The sequence below is a fragment of the Halichoerus grypus genome, chromosome 5 (assembly GCF_964656455.1).
Source record: "Halichoerus grypus chromosome 5, mHalGry1.hap1.1, whole genome shotgun sequence".
NCBI classification, from domain to species: domain Eukaryota; kingdom Metazoa; phylum Chordata; class Mammalia; order Carnivora; family Phocidae; genus Halichoerus; species Halichoerus grypus.
In genome coordinates, this window is record NC_135716.1 from 114,763,581 (window position 1) to 114,781,332 (window position 17,752).

Sequence of the window (17,752 nt, forward strand, 5' to 3'; positions counted from 1 at the left end):
TAGTTAAGAGTCACTTATGGTTTGCTTCCCTCTTTCCCCTTCCTCTATGTTCATCTGTTTTGTTTCTTATAATGTTAAACATACTCTAACATATGATTTAGCAATCACACTCCTAAGTATTTACTAAAGTGAACTAAAAACATGTTCACACAAAAACCTGTTAATAGGCAGTTACACAGCAGCTTTACTGATAATTGATAACAACTGGAAAAACCACCTTAAAGCTCTTGGTTAATGGATAAACAAGTGGTGGTACATCTATATAACAGACTTACTAGTCAGCAGTAAAAAAGAATCAACTATTGATAAATGCAAAACCTGGATGAACCTCAAAATGCAATTCTCTGAAAGTCAGTCTCAAAAGATTACATGCTTTATGATTTCATTTATATGACATTCTTGAAAAGCAAACAATTGTGACAGAGAATTGACCAACAGTTGCCAGTGGATATGGAATGGGGAGAGGGTGTGACTACAAAGAAACAGCCCTGTTCCTTTTTCTGATTGTGATGGTTAGATAAACCTGGCATATATTAAAATTTATGAAATGGTTTACCAAAAAAGAATCAATTTTACTGTGTATTAGCTTTTTAAAAAAAGTATATCATCAAAGAAAGTGTTAGGAATCTATGAATTATGTAATCTCATGATTTTAAAGATGAGGAAACAAATCCAGGGGTATTAAAAGTGACTTGCTAATTAATGATCACAATTACTCAATGGCAATCCTCTCATTAAGAATTCAAAACTTAATACAAAGTATGGTTTACCTCAAAATGAGAAATTCAGTCAGAAATAAAAAATATGTAGAATTACGTAACAAACCAGGCCACAGATTTCACACTTATATTTTAATATATATAAAATTCAACCATAATTTCTATGCCATATTTAGGTGGATAGGCCAGAATAAAAAAAATTAAATTCTTACTTCCATTCAAGAAAGACTTCATAAACTGCACCTTAGTCATTAAGAAAGAAAACTCCTTCAATTTAGTTATTATATCCAGAATTTAGCAGAATTTCTAAGGTTACCTCTGAAAAACTCCAGTATTATTAGTTGTATACTAAATCAATTATTTCCCTTCTGGATATTCTAGATATTAAAGAAAATATCCACTACTTCAATAGGTAAAAATCAGTCTAAGTTTGGTGGAACATGAGAAAATGGAAATAGGAAGAGGTATAAGAAAAGGAAATAAGATGAAAACAGAGGGGCTTGTACTATACAAATTACTAGCTATACTTAATAAAATATGAGATATTTTCTTACCCTCTTTTTTTAAAAATTTTATTATGTTATGTTAATCACCATACATCATTAGTCTTTGATGTAGTGTTCCATGATTCATTGTTTGCGTATAACACCCAGTGCTCCATTCAATATGTGCCCTCTTTAATACCCATCACCAGGCTAACCCCTCTCCCCACCCCCCTCCCCTCTAGAACCCTCAGTTTGTTTCTCAGAGTCCATAGTCTCTCATGGTTCGTCTTCTTACCCTCTTCTTTAGGGATGATACACAAAAGTTTAATATTCAGGACCCTGGTTCTTTGCCAAATATTTCCTTTTGAGTCTCAGGTGTCAACTAAGACTGATTACCACTCCACTTTACAGAGATTCAATAATCTTTTTCATAAGGTGCATTCAGCCTCATCTAACCATATCTTCATAATTACCATGTGGGGTGATAATACCAATGAGACTATCTTAAAGTATATAGAAAGTAAACAGGGCATAGGCATGAAGAAAATATCAAAAATATTAATTTCTTGCTACTCTTAAGAATAAATGAACAGGGCGCCTGGGTGGCTCAGTCGTTAAGCGTCTGCCTTCGGCTCAGGTCATGATCCCAGGGTCCTGGGATCGAGTCCCGCATCGGGCTCCCTGCTCGGCGGGAAGCCTGCTTCTCCCTCTCCCACTCCCCCTGCTTGTGTTCCTGCTCTCGCTATCTCTCACTCTGTCAAATAAGTAAATAAAATCTTTAAAAAAAAAAAAAAAAAGAATAAATGAACAATCATACATTCCACCAATAACAGTCCCAAATGATCAGATCTTGATATTATAATATGCAACAAAGAGTTTTAAAAACTCTTTGAAGTTTATCTGATAAAAATCCTTATTTTTACAAATAAGAAACTAAAGGTTAATAGAGTTAATTATTACAAAGGTGAATTAAGAGCAGACCTCCTATTTACATAGTAATTATTCATACAATGCAGACTTAAATTTTGTCCCTCTTTCCTTAAGTCATTCTGCTTGCATACCCCCAAGATGAGAAGGAATTAGCTAAACACTTGTTATTAATCCACATACTTTAGAGAACTGAAAGCAAAGAACCATGTCCTTGAATCTTCTTGTCAAATCTAATCTAAAATAAGTGATTTTGTTTACCTTAATATACAATATAAAAACATACAATTTTATGGCAATCTAACCTAAAATTAATGTTGAACTACCTTTAATCCTGTGTTGTTGTTGCTTTTACTGCTGTTAAATAAGTAATGAGGAAAAAAGAAAAAAAAGAAAGCTTATTACCAAGTTGTGTGACTATGCCATTTGCAAAGAGAACTATTTTTTTTAATAAACTCAAATTTTAACAAAATTGTCAAGTTTATTCCACACACAAACTTAAGTATTAAGAAGTCACAGTAAGAAAGTTACACTTCACTTAATATTTGCCCTGCAATTATCTGAAAATTTAATATTAAAAATGATAGTAGAGGGGCGCCTGGGTGGCTCAGTCAGTAAAGCATCTGACTCTTGATTTTGGCTAACGTCATAATCTCAGGGTTGTGAGACTGAGTCCCGCACTGGGCTCTGCGCTGGGCTTGGAGCCTGCTTAAGATTCTCTCTCCCCCTCTCCGTCTGACCCTACCTGCCCCCTCACAACTGGCTCACATGCTCTAAAAAAAAAATTAAATAAATAAATAAATAAATAAATAAGAAAGAAACAAAGATCAGTAAAGAAAATTTCTGATTTAATTTAAAACTTTTATTCAAGGTTTTGTTCCCCATGTTGTTAAATTTCTAAAGTACTATGATAAAGTCTATTTTGGTATTCATTATAAGAACTAATACAAGATTTTTATTTGCTGGTTTCTTTTTATTTTTTTGAGATCTACAACTAAACAGCTACTACGTTTCAGGCTCTATGATAAGCCTTGAGAACAGGTGAATAAAAACATGTCCTTACCTTCAAGGAGCATGTGGTTTAGTGTTTAAACATGTACAGTAGTAAATTATGATGCAACATGATACAATAATGAATGTACAAAGTAGAACAAAGAAAGATAATCAGAGAAAGTCAGGAAAGATTTCACAGTGATATCCGAATTGGCTTTGAGAAAGAAAAAGAATTTGTTAGTAGGACCCCAGGTCATTTCTTTATATGAAACTCTAGGAAAGACAAACTTATACAAGGTAGACCAGTGGTTGCCTAAAGCCAGGGATGCAGACTGGAGACTGAGAATTAATGTATACAAGAGGACCACTGAAGTGATGGAAATGTTCAGGATCCACTGGTTGTAGTAATAGTTACCTGGGTATATCCATTTGTTAAAACTCATCAAATCATATACTTAAATGTACATTTATCATATGTAATTTATACTTCAGTAAAGTTGATTTTTTAAAAGGGACTAGGGAAACCAAATGGGCCACTCTTTGTGTGGCAAAAACTCTCAATATTCCAATTACAAGGTAGTTATCAGTATTCTGTGAGGAAAAAAAATGTTTTCTCTAAATAAACAGAGTTTAAAGCTCCAGCGCCGTTTCTTATTTTAGACTTCTAAGGAAGTAATGGGCAAAAAATGCAGAGCTCGGCAGAGTTCCAGTAAGAACAGGCTATTTCTAAGTTTACATGATATTGCTAAGAAAAGCATTTTCATAACATGAATTTCCATTTATATGTAATTATTGAATGTGTGGGTAAGAGAATACTAGATGAGTTGAAGAGTTTCTAGCTAACTTTGTTATTCTGGGAAAATTAATTCTCATCTTTGGGATTATTTCAGTTCTAAAACAAGAAGACTGGTTTCTCTATGATTTCTATCATTTTTAAGATTCAACTCTTCTTACAAGGTTGAAATCTCTATATAGAGTCTCCAAATGAAATCCCTAAGGTAAGGCCCAGATGTGGAAATTGATGCATTAAAATAAGTTTTATTAAGTACACTAAATATCTGAAGTATCTTATCCAATATTTTAGATTGGTAATTTCAGGTTCTTAGTCACATTTACGTATTTTCTTAATCAAATTTAATTTTGCTTATATCTGTTATTTCTTATTAGCTAATCTCACAGGTACTTCTAAAATGTCTACGGTGTTGGATACATTACTGTACATATACCACTCTTTTTCTCTGTGAATGAAGACACTGAAGGTTATAAAGATTACAAACCTTGCTCAAAATATCATCTTTGCAAAGACAAAACTATTAGACAAATGTGTCTTATAGGATTTTTTTAAGTAAAAAGTTCTAGAAAGAAGGCATATATAAATGGATAAATATTGGTACAAACATGGAAATTTTTCTTCTGGAAGGATATACAACAAAAAGTTAGTAATGCTACCTTTAAGGAGAGAGCCTAGGTGGAGAGAGGTAGTTTTTCTATTTTTACTTTCTGTATCATTGAAAAATTTCCAACATGAACATTTGTTAATTCCATTGTTTAAAAATCTTAGGTTAGACTTATGGGTTATATTTTTTTCTTTTCTATATTTAAGAAAAAAAGTAATGTTTGGTTTTTAAAATTTTTCTTCTTCTTCCTTTTCAAACAATAAGCCTGGTGGCTTAGTTGTTAATTCAGTTGCTTAGAGCACACAGAACAAAGGTCATAGGTTTGATTAATTACATTTGCAAAGAATAAAAATATCCCTCGGTCACAGAATACATTTCTAACTTTCAAAAGTCATCTGGCAAACTCGTGTTGCTGGTCACAAGGATGAATCAGGTAAGAGCATGTGGTTGACTCAATACAGAACATTAATCTTGGAAAATAACTCTTAAGTGATGTCTTACTGACAGAGGGTAAGAGAGTAGACAGCAGTGTTACTCATCTCTAAGTAAATGTTTCAATTTTCTTTCTTTTTTTTTTTTTTTAAAGATTTTATTTATTTATTTGACAGAGAGAGACACAGCGAGAGAGGGAACACAAGCAGGGGGAGTGGGAGAGAGAGAAGCAGGCTTCCCGCAGAGCAGGGAGCCCGATGTGGGGCTCGATCCCAGGACCCTGGGATCATGACCTGAGCCGAAGGCAGACGCTTAACGACTGAGCCACCCAGGCGTCCCTGTTTCAATTTTCATATCCATCAACTCACTGCACTTCTGAATAGAACAGAAATAAGACCTTAACAATCGGGGAAAATATAGTCCCTGTACTTTCAGAAAAGCTAAAAACGGTTATGTCACAAAGCTTACTAATTTCAAAGATGATACAATTCTTATTAATACACTATATAAATATCAAATAAAATACATATATACCTGTAACATCTTCTGGATCTGAAACAACAATATGTGCATTTAGTTCCTGTAGCTTATGATGCAGTTCTTCTAATTTTTTATTTGATTTTTTCAAAATGTTGTCCACGTAAGCCAAACTTTTTTTATCTGTTGTGACTTTCCTCAGATTTTCAGCTCCTTCTTTGATTTTCAGTTCTTTCCTTATTTCTCTCTTGATTCGATCCTTGATATCATCCAATTTCTGTTGCACCATCGTATCTGAAAAGTCTAATTTTTGAACAGCACTCACATTCTCAGAAAATGGAAGACTTCGGGAATCTCCCTACAGAAAAAAAATAAACATACAAATGTGGTAGTTTAGGAAAGTTAGTTGCTCAGTAACATGTGCAGCACAAGAGCAAAACTATGTATTCAGTGATTCCTTATTAAGTACATTACATTTAATTATTTCCTTAATAAGCAAGAGACTAGTTACCTTTACTATTACCATACAAAATCCTAAGTGCAAAAACTGCCCACTGACTAAATAGCATTATCTGGCAAATTTATATTAAAGTAAACACATCTACACACACAAAAGCATCTTAGGGTTCTATACAGAGAGTGGATTTCTGATATCCTATGAACCCAAGTTAGATCCCAACACCTACACTGTGACTCGTGAGCAAGTTATTTAACCCTCCAAATATTCAGTTTAATCGTCTGTAAAATCAACATAATATTGCCACCTTTCAGAGGTATTGTGATAATCCAAAATATTTTATGTGAAGCTCCAAGTACAATTCTTGGCACACTGTACAGTCACTCAAATAAGTGAAAATTATTATTAAATTCCATAGGTAAGATACAATTCTATTTGATCTTCTTTAAAAAACCTCTTAAAAAACTAATATTAGCAAAAATAAAATAAAGTTATATCCTTACGACCACTTCCGGTTAATGAATTAAATGCATCAGGATTTGGAAACTATATTCAGAACTCTATATATTTCATGGCTAAGTATCCTAATTGATAACTTGGCTGACTCACTACAAAAACATCATTACTAGAAAATATGTCTCAATTATGTCCTACTGATAGAAGCTAAGATAATACACAGTATCAGTTATTCATCTTAAAATAAAAATCAGATTAGGTAAGCACATCAAATCTACATTTAAAACAAACCAAAGTTATGTCCTAGCTATTTGTATATCATTTGCTAATTTTATTTTATTTTTTCTTAAAGATTTTATTTATTTATTTGACAGAGAGAGAGAGACAGAGAGAGGGGGAACACAAGCAGGGAGTGGGAGAGGGAGAAGCAGGCTTCCCGCCGAGCAGGGAGCCGGATGTGGGGCTCGATCCCAGGACCCTGGGACCATGACCTGAGCCAAAGGCAGACGCTTAACAACTGAGCCACCCAGGCGCCCTCATTTGCTATTTTAAGCTCCATTACTTTAATACTACCGGTTTTAAAATTTTTAATTTCTGAAACCCAAAAATTAGAGATAATGTTTACCTTTGGGAAGAGGAACTGAGTTTGTGAAGGTTCTAGAAAAGAAACATTTCACTGTGCACCCTTACGTACCTTTTGAACCACAGATCCAATTAATTAAAAGATTTTCCTTAATTTCTTCAGGAATCCATCATAACCATATAAATAAGTTCTGCTTAAATTCTTGGGTGCGAATACTTTTTACATCTAGTTCTTAACCACTAAAAACCAGGTTATCTTGCAGAATAGTGAGTTAATAGATGGGAATATGTGGGATCTAGTTTTGGCTTTGGACCAATTTACCCTGTGCCAAAGGGCATACTACACAAAAAATGAAGTAACTGATAGATCTATTCTTAACGTTTCTAGGGCCAAGAACCCCTTTGGAACTCTGACAAAAAGAGTAGAACAAAGAAAATTTCATGTTTGTATATACAATTTCCAGGTTCCATGGATTGGAGATAAAGAATTCCTGGGAAAAGTGATCTATACCTAATTGGCCTTAAATTTCTGATCCTTATTTATGTGGATATATAATGATCTTCTACCAGACTAAAACAATATCTAGATTTTTCACTACTTATAGTGGAATACAAATCCTATCATCCATTTATTCAGTTTCCAAAGTTTATGAATCTACCTTTGGCTGGTTATCAAAAACAATAACACATGACTACTGTCAAAAAATAAAATGCCAAATTTCTGCTGTCTGGCTTCAGGTAAAGTGGATTGAGGCAAACAATACTTAGATGAAAAAGTTTAAGCTAATTGCATTCCTTTAGATATTTTTATTTCTAACCTTACAGACTCAGAAAACATGAACTGCTTTCATAAATTTGTGCTTTAGTATTATGTACTAAGCTAGAGGTTCCCTAAATTTCTTGGTTCATGGTGACCTTAGTGTGTCAGTAATTTTTTCCATATGCCCTACAGGCCAAGAGAAATATCTAACAATTCTGTATTAAATAGTAAGTTCCTAATTACTTAATACTTAAATTATAACTCAGTAGCTGTTTGAAATAATACAAATATGAAAGAAAACATTACATTTTAAAAAAATTCTTTAATAACTACAGTTACTTATTAATGTTGGGTACTTTCACCATTTCTCAAACTTTGAAATCAGACTGGACACTCCCACCTTCATTTTCTGTTCCTCCATACAAAGGAAATGTAGAATAATCTAATAATAAAACTTAACCGACTCCAGTTAGTTCACATGATACCCAACAAATGGTGTCACTGTGTTTCCCTGGAAATTTTCAAATACACTGCAACATCCTGAGGGTTGCTGAGGCACCCCAGAGAGTCTTGTTGTACAGTTTGAGAATTGTGGTACTAAAATATAAAGGCTGTTACAAAAAAACCTGTTCTATGAAAATGGCATCAGTATTTGGTGTGAATCCTTGAAGGTCTTTTGCCTACTTCAAATCTCATTTCTTTCCAATTTGCTACCTAAATCCCAATCCTATCAAACTACAGAATTTACTGCTGGAGACAATCTCTTGGCTCAGCTACTAATGCATGCTGCACCTTTGGGATATACTACCTTTCCTTCTTTTCTTCAACTATCTCTTCCTAGTCCCTTCTCTGCCTAACTTCTATTTTGTTTCAAAGCTGACCACAAATCTTCCTGGGAAAGAATTTCCTGCCTATGCCCTCTTAGAATTTAGATTAAATGCCTCTCTTCACTACCCCAAAGACTATTAGCAATTTGAGGGCAAGGCTTATACCCGGCATAGCAGTTCTGTTTTGCTTTCTTAATGATTAGTCCATTATATTATTTAATATTCTTCTTCTTTCTTTTTTAAGATTTTATTTATTTATTTGACAGAGAGAGAGATTGTGAGAGCAGGAACACAAGCAGGGGGAGTGGGACAGGGAGAAGCAGGCTTCCCGCGGAGCAGGGAGCCCAATGTGGGGCTCGATCCCAGAACCCTGGGATCATGACCTGAGCCGAAGGCAGATAATTAACAACTGAGCCACCCAGGCGCCCCTAATATTCTTCTTTTTGAATTCAGGAAAGTCTGTCACTGCTGAGGAACTCATGCTTTCCTCTTTCTGATAAAGAGAACTTATACTCTAGGAAACTCAAAAGCAAAACTGATACTCAACCATAGCAACTATATTAGCTAGGATTAGATATAAACCATAGGTGGTTAAGCATGTTTGCTTTCTCTTCCTTTTCATAAGCCTAAATTTTTAGTAACCATATTTTACTCCCATCTTTTGTTGTGACATGGTTTAAATATTTTTTGAAAAGGAGCAAGAGATACCAGTAATTTAAGATAAATGTCCCCTGACAGTAGGCAGGAAAGATTACAGTACTTTCTATTACTCCTTTCCTAAAAATTTTAGTGCAGTAAACTGTGAAATTTACTGGAAAATATAATTTTCTTGCATTTGAAACAAGTGAAATGAGATATTTTATTAACTTATGTCTCTACCCTAAAAAAAAAAAATAATAAAACAATTATATCATAAATGCCAGAATCAGTATTGGGCAATGAAATAATATTTCTGACACAGGTAAAATAAATTAGCCTCAGAAAATAAATAGCTATTTAACCATTGAAAACCTTCAGTGATAATCTTTGTCTCAGTAGCTTCTATTACAGGCGGTAATAACTGTCTACACCATCTATATTACATTATGTTTACAAGCTTAACACTTTCATCTGCATTCACAATTGTTTTCTACTCTGTAAAATTTGATGCCTACTCCCAAATTAAACAGTAGATACCTTTTTTCATCTTTTCAAAATAAAGTTAGATACAACCTCTAATCACAAACTCCTTTTAAAATTCACTAATATGCTCAGAAAGTATGCAGATAAAAGATTAAAAAAAAATGAACTAATCCTAAGCATAAAACTAAACTCTTAACAATATTCATAATGCTGCACCAATTATCTATACATAAAAGAAACCTCATAATTCTCATCTCTTTTATCACTGAAATCATAAGCTAGCCACTCCATTCTAGTCAAATTAATCTAACATTTTGCTGTTTACATTATTTTACCTTGTCTTTCTTATGCCCTATTTATCTAAATTCAGCATCACAAAATACTTGTTTAAAAAATATTTTAAGTCTTTCATGGTTCTATTTTAAATTTTATATCATCCATAAGTTTAATGCATTCAATCAAATGGATAAAATCCAAACAAAAGGAAATCATCAGTAAAATTAATACCCTCAGGATTTATAGAACTGAAATGATTTTTAGTTAAATAGGTTTCAAGTGGCTAAGCAAAAGGAATAGAGACCCCAATGAGTAAGAAACAGAAAGTAAAAATTATATGGATTTCAAAGGAACCAAAATAAATTAAAAACTGAGTGGTTAGGTTAAATAGCAGATTAGACCAAGATAATGAATTAGTATACTGGCAGGTAGAAAACTGGGGAAATTACTCTGAATTCATCACACAGAGATATGAGAAATTAAAAGGCATGGAAGATAAAATGAGAAGACCCAAGATGCATCTAGGAAGAACTCCAGAATAAGAGAATAAAGAAAATGAGGGAGAAGTACTGCATGAAGATAAATGAATGGGAATTTTCCAGAATTGAAGAATGATATAAATCCTTGGGCCAGAAAGCCACACCAAACTGTAATAAGATAAATGAAAATAACAACAGAAATAAACAGAGGAAAGGCATTTTATCAACAAATGAATGACAATTAGAGCAACAGAAGACTTTCCTTAATGACAACAGAGGCCCAAAACTATCAAACTTCTATAAGATTTTGAGCTTTTATCTTAAGGTCTTCAGATATTGCTAAGGCTTTCTCAAAAAAAAAAAAAAATTTTTTTTTAAATCTGCCTCAAAATATTAACATTCTGGGGAAAATTACAGGTGAACTAACCTAGAGTCCATGTTATATTTACATCATTCTCCTGTTCACTAATCATGTATCTGTTAATATACATTAAAGAAAAACTGTGCTGTGGCAGAAGAGAATGCACCACTGTTACCTCTGAAACTGACAAAGATTTTTCTAATCATAATGTTAGCAATAATCCAATGTAAACTGTTTAAGTCTTTTATAAAAGCTGGAAATCTGTAACAAGAAACTTAAAAATAGTCATTTCTTTCACCTAGTCATCCTAATTCTAGAAATATAACCTAAGAAATAATTATAAATTATTACTTCATAGAATGGTCAATTCAATAATTTTAAAAATCATCAATAACATACACAAGGCAGTGTTATAGGCATGGACTTCCTCATAAAACTTACAAATAGCAGAGCTTTAAACCAATTTATAGGGAGAGAGAAAAACTGAGGATGCTACTAAGTGTCACAACAGAAGAATTTCAAACAGACTAGGGAATAAGAAAAGATTTCTCTTATTTTCACCCTTTATTATTCCACAGTAGTATGTACAGCCTCATATATTGCTATGTACACACAATTTTATTTCAAATTATGTTTAAAATAAAAATGGGGGGAAAAGGTTAGCAAAAAAATAAATTAAAATATTAATTATTTCTGGGTCAGGACGCCTGGGTGTCTCAGCTGGTTAAGCTCTGCCTTTGGCTCGTGTCATGATCCCAGAGCCCTGGGATCGAGTCCCGCACCGGGCTGCTTGCTCAGCAGGGAGCCTGCTTCTTCCTCCGCCCGCCACTTCCCCCTGCTTGTGCTCTTTCTCTGACAAATAAATAAATACAATCTTTAAAAAAATAATTATTTCTGGGTAAGAAAATGGAGAGGAATTTTCATTTTATTCTTTAAAGTATTCCAAATTTGCTCATTTTTTTAAAGTAACGAACATATGCTGCCTATCTAATAAGGAGGGAAAGACATTATTTAAAAGAAACCAAAAATAACTTTCACTGTATTTCAGTTTTGGCAAATGTAAAGCCTATACTGGTATCTTATAATCTATAGTATATTTGCTATTTAACTAGGTCATTTTGAGTCAATACAATTTCAAGGCAAAGGGTAAGACTACACATTCCACTAATTAGACAATATCACGTGTGAGCCACGTATTTCAAATACACAGATGTGAAATTATGTATTTAATAAATACAACTATTTTTACTTTATAAAATAATGAAATTCTGATTTGTAGACTAAAACATAAACTGATACTTTCAAATTATTACATTTTAACAGACAGTGAAGTAAAGAAAAACAGTAAAAGAAGAACAGGATCAGATTCAAAGAACAAAATGAAGAAAAAGGTCTGTTACTTATGATCAAATACTTCATTTAGGGAGAGCTAGGAAAGGATGTTTACTCCTCACTGGCCAAGTTCCCAGAGAAGAAGTAAAAAAGCTGTTATTTTCTCTACACTATAGACATATAAAACAGTCTGATCTGTTAGATGCCAAGAAATGCTAGAGAGCCCATAAAAACTCACTGGGAACAATGGCTCATATAATGTTTTAGCTAGAAAGAACTTCAAAGATCAAGTAGCCTAACTCCCTTGTTTTAGTTTTGAGGAAAGCAGGTTCAAAGCAGCTAAGCAATTTGCCTAAGGTAACATGGGAAAGTCAGTGACGTGGCTGGGTTTACCATACCAGTCTCCTGACTCCTGGTTTGGTGCTATTTTACACTCTACTGCCTTCTTAGAGGAGATCCTAGGAGTATCCATTTCCTTATATTTGAACTACACCTTGACCTGATTTGCATTAATTAACAGATATTATGTACCTTAAATCATGAATACTGGCAGGACATAAATCTTCTAATTTCACCATCTAATCCAATCCAGGGGAGAATGCTCTCAACCAGAAAACAAGAAACCAGTTCTAACACCAGCTCTCTGTCACTAGCTATGCAATTCAAGCATGTTATCCCCATCTTCCTGTACCTGTTTGCTCATCTGCAAAATGGTGTTTGGCTTTCCCATCTTCTAGTTTTTAACTTCATTTATTCAAAATGTTCACTGAATGTTAGGCAATGGAAAAGAGCACAATCCTGTTTTCTTTCAGGCATTCAATTTATTAAGGTAGATGTGAAAACCAAACATAATCTGAAGAAGCAACAAAGCTTTATACAAATGTAGGCCATATTGTGTGTATGTGTGTGTGTTTAACAGAAAGCTCAGTTAGAATATAGTACGATGGCAATAACTAAGCATTTGGAGTCAAACTGGCTATATATAAATTCTGATACTGCAACCATGCTAAAGCTTCAATTTCCTCATATGGAAAATGGAATTATTACAACTACATTGACTGTATTATTTCTAAGTCACATAATAGCTATGCCTAGGACTAAGAAGTATGTTTTCATAGTAACAGTGCAGTTCCTAGCACGTAGCACTGAAGCAGATAGTACTGGATGCCTATATAATATCCATCCTCCCTTTATCCTTACTGAGAAAACTCCCATTCTGCTAGATGCAACAAAGTACACAGATAAAATTCTCGCTTCACCAGACTCTCTGGCTGCTAGAAGTAGCCATATGACAACTTTTGTTAAAGAGAAGCCAGCCCAGCATTTTGGGGAAAGTGTCTACTTCTCTTTTTTTTTTTTTTTTTTAAGATTTTATTTATTTATTTGACAGAGAGAGAGCACAAGTAGGCAGAGTGGTAGACAGAGGGAGAAGGAGAAGCAGGCTCCCTGCTGAGTAGGGAGCCCGATGTGGGGCTCGATCCCAGGACCCTGGGATCATGACCTGAGCCGAAGGCAGACGCTTAACGACTGAGCCACCCAGGTGCCCCTCTACTTCTCTTTTTGCTTAGAATGCAGACCCAAGGCCTGAAGATGTAGGAGCCATCATGTGGCAATAAGGGACAAATAGGACAAAACCCAACATACTAAACATGGCAAAGCACAAAGCCCAGTAAAGCCTGAGACCCTGACAGCTTTACTGAACTCTACACAAGTCTTACACTGCCTACCTTGGATTTCTTGTTTTAGATATAATATAAATTCTTATCTGACCAAGGATCATGTAGGGCCTTGTAGGCAATATAAAAACTTTGGTTTTTACTCTGAGTGAAATAGGGTAGGGCTTAAGCAAGTAAGTGATATGCTATGACCTCCTGTATTAAGAGATTTGGGGGTGGGGGTCCAGAAAAAAGCAGGGAAACCCATTCTACGAAGCTATAGTAGATGGTTATAAAGTAGTCTCAAATGAATCCTGCCTCCCTGGATTCACATTTTCATGTAGCCCCCACTTTCACACTGATTGAACACTAGCCTTTTGACTTACTCTGACAGTGTGATGGAAGTGATATTCTGATGATAGGCAGAGAGACACAAGCACAGGCTTCAAGAGGAGTCACAGCTTCTGTTTTCACTCTTGAAAACCCAAATACTATTTAAAGAAGTCCAGACTATTCTGTTAGGAGAGAGACCCTGGAAGATGAGAGTGACCATGTGGAGAGAGGCCATGCAGAAGAAAACCAAAGCACTCCAGCTGTTCCAGCCATTCCATCTGAGGCACCAGACATGTCAGTGAGGCTACAGTGGACATTCCAGTCCAGCTTAGGCACCAGCTGAATGCAGCTGTATAAGTGAGCACAGGCAAAAACAAAAAAAACACCTAGTATACCCACAGAATCTTGAAAGGAGTTTGTTACACTGTAACAGATATGTGATTGAGGCCACTGCAGTAATCCAGGCAAGAAATAATGATCACTTTAAGCAGTCTCTTCAATTACAAGTATTAATATTATTATTAATTTAATCCCAATAGATAAAAAGTATAACAATCTAACATTGTTTTTATGTTAAATTTTTTTTCCTTTTTTTCCCCCCACCTTATGCCCCCTGCCACAATTCAAGAAGGATGTAGGTAGAGACAACAATCCTCTTCTTTAAAAAATAAAACATAAAAATAAATAGACTTGCTTAGAAAAATTGTCTTACTTCCTTACCATTCCTGTGACAAAATTAAGCATAAGCTGCATGTAGGAGAGAGTATCCAATCCTTATATTCAGTGACTGATTTAGGATTAGTCATGTGATTGAAGTAGGCCCATTCAGATGCCCTTTTCAAGGAAATTGATAAGGAAGTCCTTCTCCGGAGAACACTAGTTGCAAAAACAATAAAAATTTAAAGCTACTAATGAAGATAAATGCTTTTCTTATCATAGATAGCCAGAAAACAAAGCTAACCCTTTGAGAGAAAAAGATCACTGAGGACAAAAGCAGAGCATCTAAATCGAATCATGTTTAAACATACTCCCATACCCCTAAACTTTTTAGTTATAGTGCTAACCAATTCCTCTTTTGCTTAAGTTAGTTTGACTTAAGATTTCTCTCATTAAGGAGGGCACGTGTTGTGACGAGTACTGTGTGTTATACGCAACTAATGAATTGTTGAACACTACATCAAAAACTAATGATGTACTATATGTTGGCTAACTCAACATAATAAAAAGATTTCTCTTATCACAAATCAGAGTCCCAAATAATAAAATACACCTAGCTTCCTGCTTTGAAACATGAAATTTTATGTAATTTAGTAATGATAACTCCAATTCCAGATCTATATAGATGATTTTGCCAATATCAAGATCAATATGCCTTATAAGTATTTGTATACACTTCTACTTTAACCTCATTTTATACCACGAAACTGAACTTAATGGGTCAGATTTCTACTTTTCTTCCAAAGGAAGCTACTGGTCATTTTTGGTCTTATTTTGCATACTCTTCTCCCTTGAGTTTCTGGGAAATGTTTCTTATCTCACTCAAACCATGTGATTCTAGTGAGGTTGTCAATGTTTTTACATGATCCCATAATCCCTGGCAACAGTTGAATGATTTAAGTATGGACATCTGACTAAACTAAACCATAGTGTCCCACATCCTGGCCAAGCATAACTGATTCGTTCATCCCACAAATATTTACTGAATACCTATTATGCGTGCTAGATGCTGTAATGGATATTGGATCCACAGCGGTGAAGAAATAAAGGACATCTATATTGTATTATGACTATATAATGACAACTCCAACTCTAATCCATAATCTCTATGTATCATTCTAACTTCCTTCACTTGCTTATCTATAAATTTCCTTCCAGTAAGAAACCTGGCTCCTACTCTTTGCCATCCACTTACTTATTCAATGCCAGTATACATGCATAGCAGGATCAGAATTGTTAACCCATATCCCCATTGGAAATAACTTTCTCAACTACAGTACAGTGCTCACATGCACTTCCTTTTGCTTTTGCAGGTTCCCTTCATTTTCAAGTTACCTAGATTAGCACCTTTTCCCACCACTCTCTTCAGTGAGGTTGTTTCATACATATGCATAAAACACTTTGATTCTCCTGTAACAGTCTGTATCCCTTTCTCAGCTCTCTGATGATGGCAGAGTGTATGTGTGTATTTTGCCATCAAGGAAGAGGAGCATAACCCCCCAACTCCTTATATGTCAGTTGTGCATAATGACTTCTTTCCAAAGAGTACAGTATGAAAAGGAGGAGAAAAAAAAAAAAAAGAGTAACTTTATAGTCAGGAGAAACCTGACAAACACTACCTCATCTGGGTAATCAAGGTCAATATCAACAGTGATAAGTCATGTTGATATTATGTACCCTTGATACAATATGATGAAAACAGTACTTTAACACTGTAGTTTACCTTCCAAAAACCTACAACTCTGGTCTAATAAGGAAAAACACCAAATTCCAATAGAAGGGCATCTATAAAATATCTGACTAGTACTCCTCAAAATGTTAAGATCACTTAAAAAAAAAAAGAAAGTCTGAGAAACTGAAACAGCCAAGAAGAGCCTATGGAGACATGGCAACTAAATGTAATGTGGCATCCACGATGGGATGCTGGAGCAGGAAAATGAGAACTATAGAAATCTGAGTAAAGTGTGGACTTTAGTTTCTAATAAAACTCATTAACTCTAACAAATGTACCATATTTATGTATGATGTTAAAAAAGGGGGGAAATGAGTCTGGGGTATGTGGGAACTCTCTATTGTCTTCTCAGTTTTTTCTATAAATTTAAAACTATCCTAAATATGTTAAGTACTTTTTCTTTAAAAAAAAAAAAAAAAAAAGGATCCTTACAATCAAGGAGCTTGTATCTAGAGAAAAGACACACATTCAACAAGTAAACCACAATTAAAAATTGGGACAACTGCAATGAAAGAACATGACATAACAATGAAAAACCCACCTATAATTTGATTAAAACATTGAGGAAAGCCTCCCTAAGACTCTCTGAGGAAGCAAATTTTATTCTGAGACCTAAGAGATGATTAAGAGTTATCCAAATAAAGCGAAAGAAAGAAGTGTCCCTGCTTGAGAAACTAAAACAAAAATCAGACTTGTCAAATTTCTGGTTCTGGACAAGATGGAACAAGTTCATTTCTTTCTAGTCCTGCCTGGTAACTATAACTAAACACTCTGGAAATAAAACAGCAGACAATCATAAGGCTCTGAGAGGTGAAAAAAGGGCAAACCAGTTAGAAAGTTTGGGTCTTGAGGAACAGAAGGTGGTAAATTCTCTGGACTTTCTTTTTATCACAACTTATCCACACTGGGTAGCAGACAAAAGAACCTTCAAAGCCAAAGTTAAAAAAAAAAAAAAAAGTCATTAAAAGTCTGCTCTCTCTCTAGTCAGCCAAACACTATGGATGGTCCCCCGATCTGGGGAGTCTGGACTTCTGCACTGGTAGCAGCAGATAGAATGGCAAAAGCCAAGTACCCTGAAGTGGTGCTCTCCTTCCCTGTTAGTATGGTGCCCATGGAGCTGAAGTGAGTATACTGAAGGGTATAGGAAGGTCCAGAATGGGGCTCCTCTTACCCATCCAGGAAGAGACATCAACAGAGACCAAGTAGGGTGTGTGGTCTGCTTCCCCCGACCCT

General features: G+C 34.7%; 1 protein-coding gene across 2 annotated transcripts in view; it reads right to left on the bottom strand.

Moving 5' to 3' along the window:
* PKN2 (protein kinase N2) overlaps positions 1 to 17,752 on the bottom strand; it is a 139,540-nt gene that overhangs the window by 85,680 nt on the left and 36,108 nt on the right. For both annotated transcript variants that reach the window (XM_078072793.1, XM_036099453.2), the window contains exon 2: positions 5,488 to 5,788. In XM_078072793.1, coding sequence (XP_077928919.1) covers positions 5,488 to 5,788 — 301 coding nt within the window. The remainder of the gene's footprint in view (positions 1 to 5,487; positions 5,789 to 17,752) is intronic.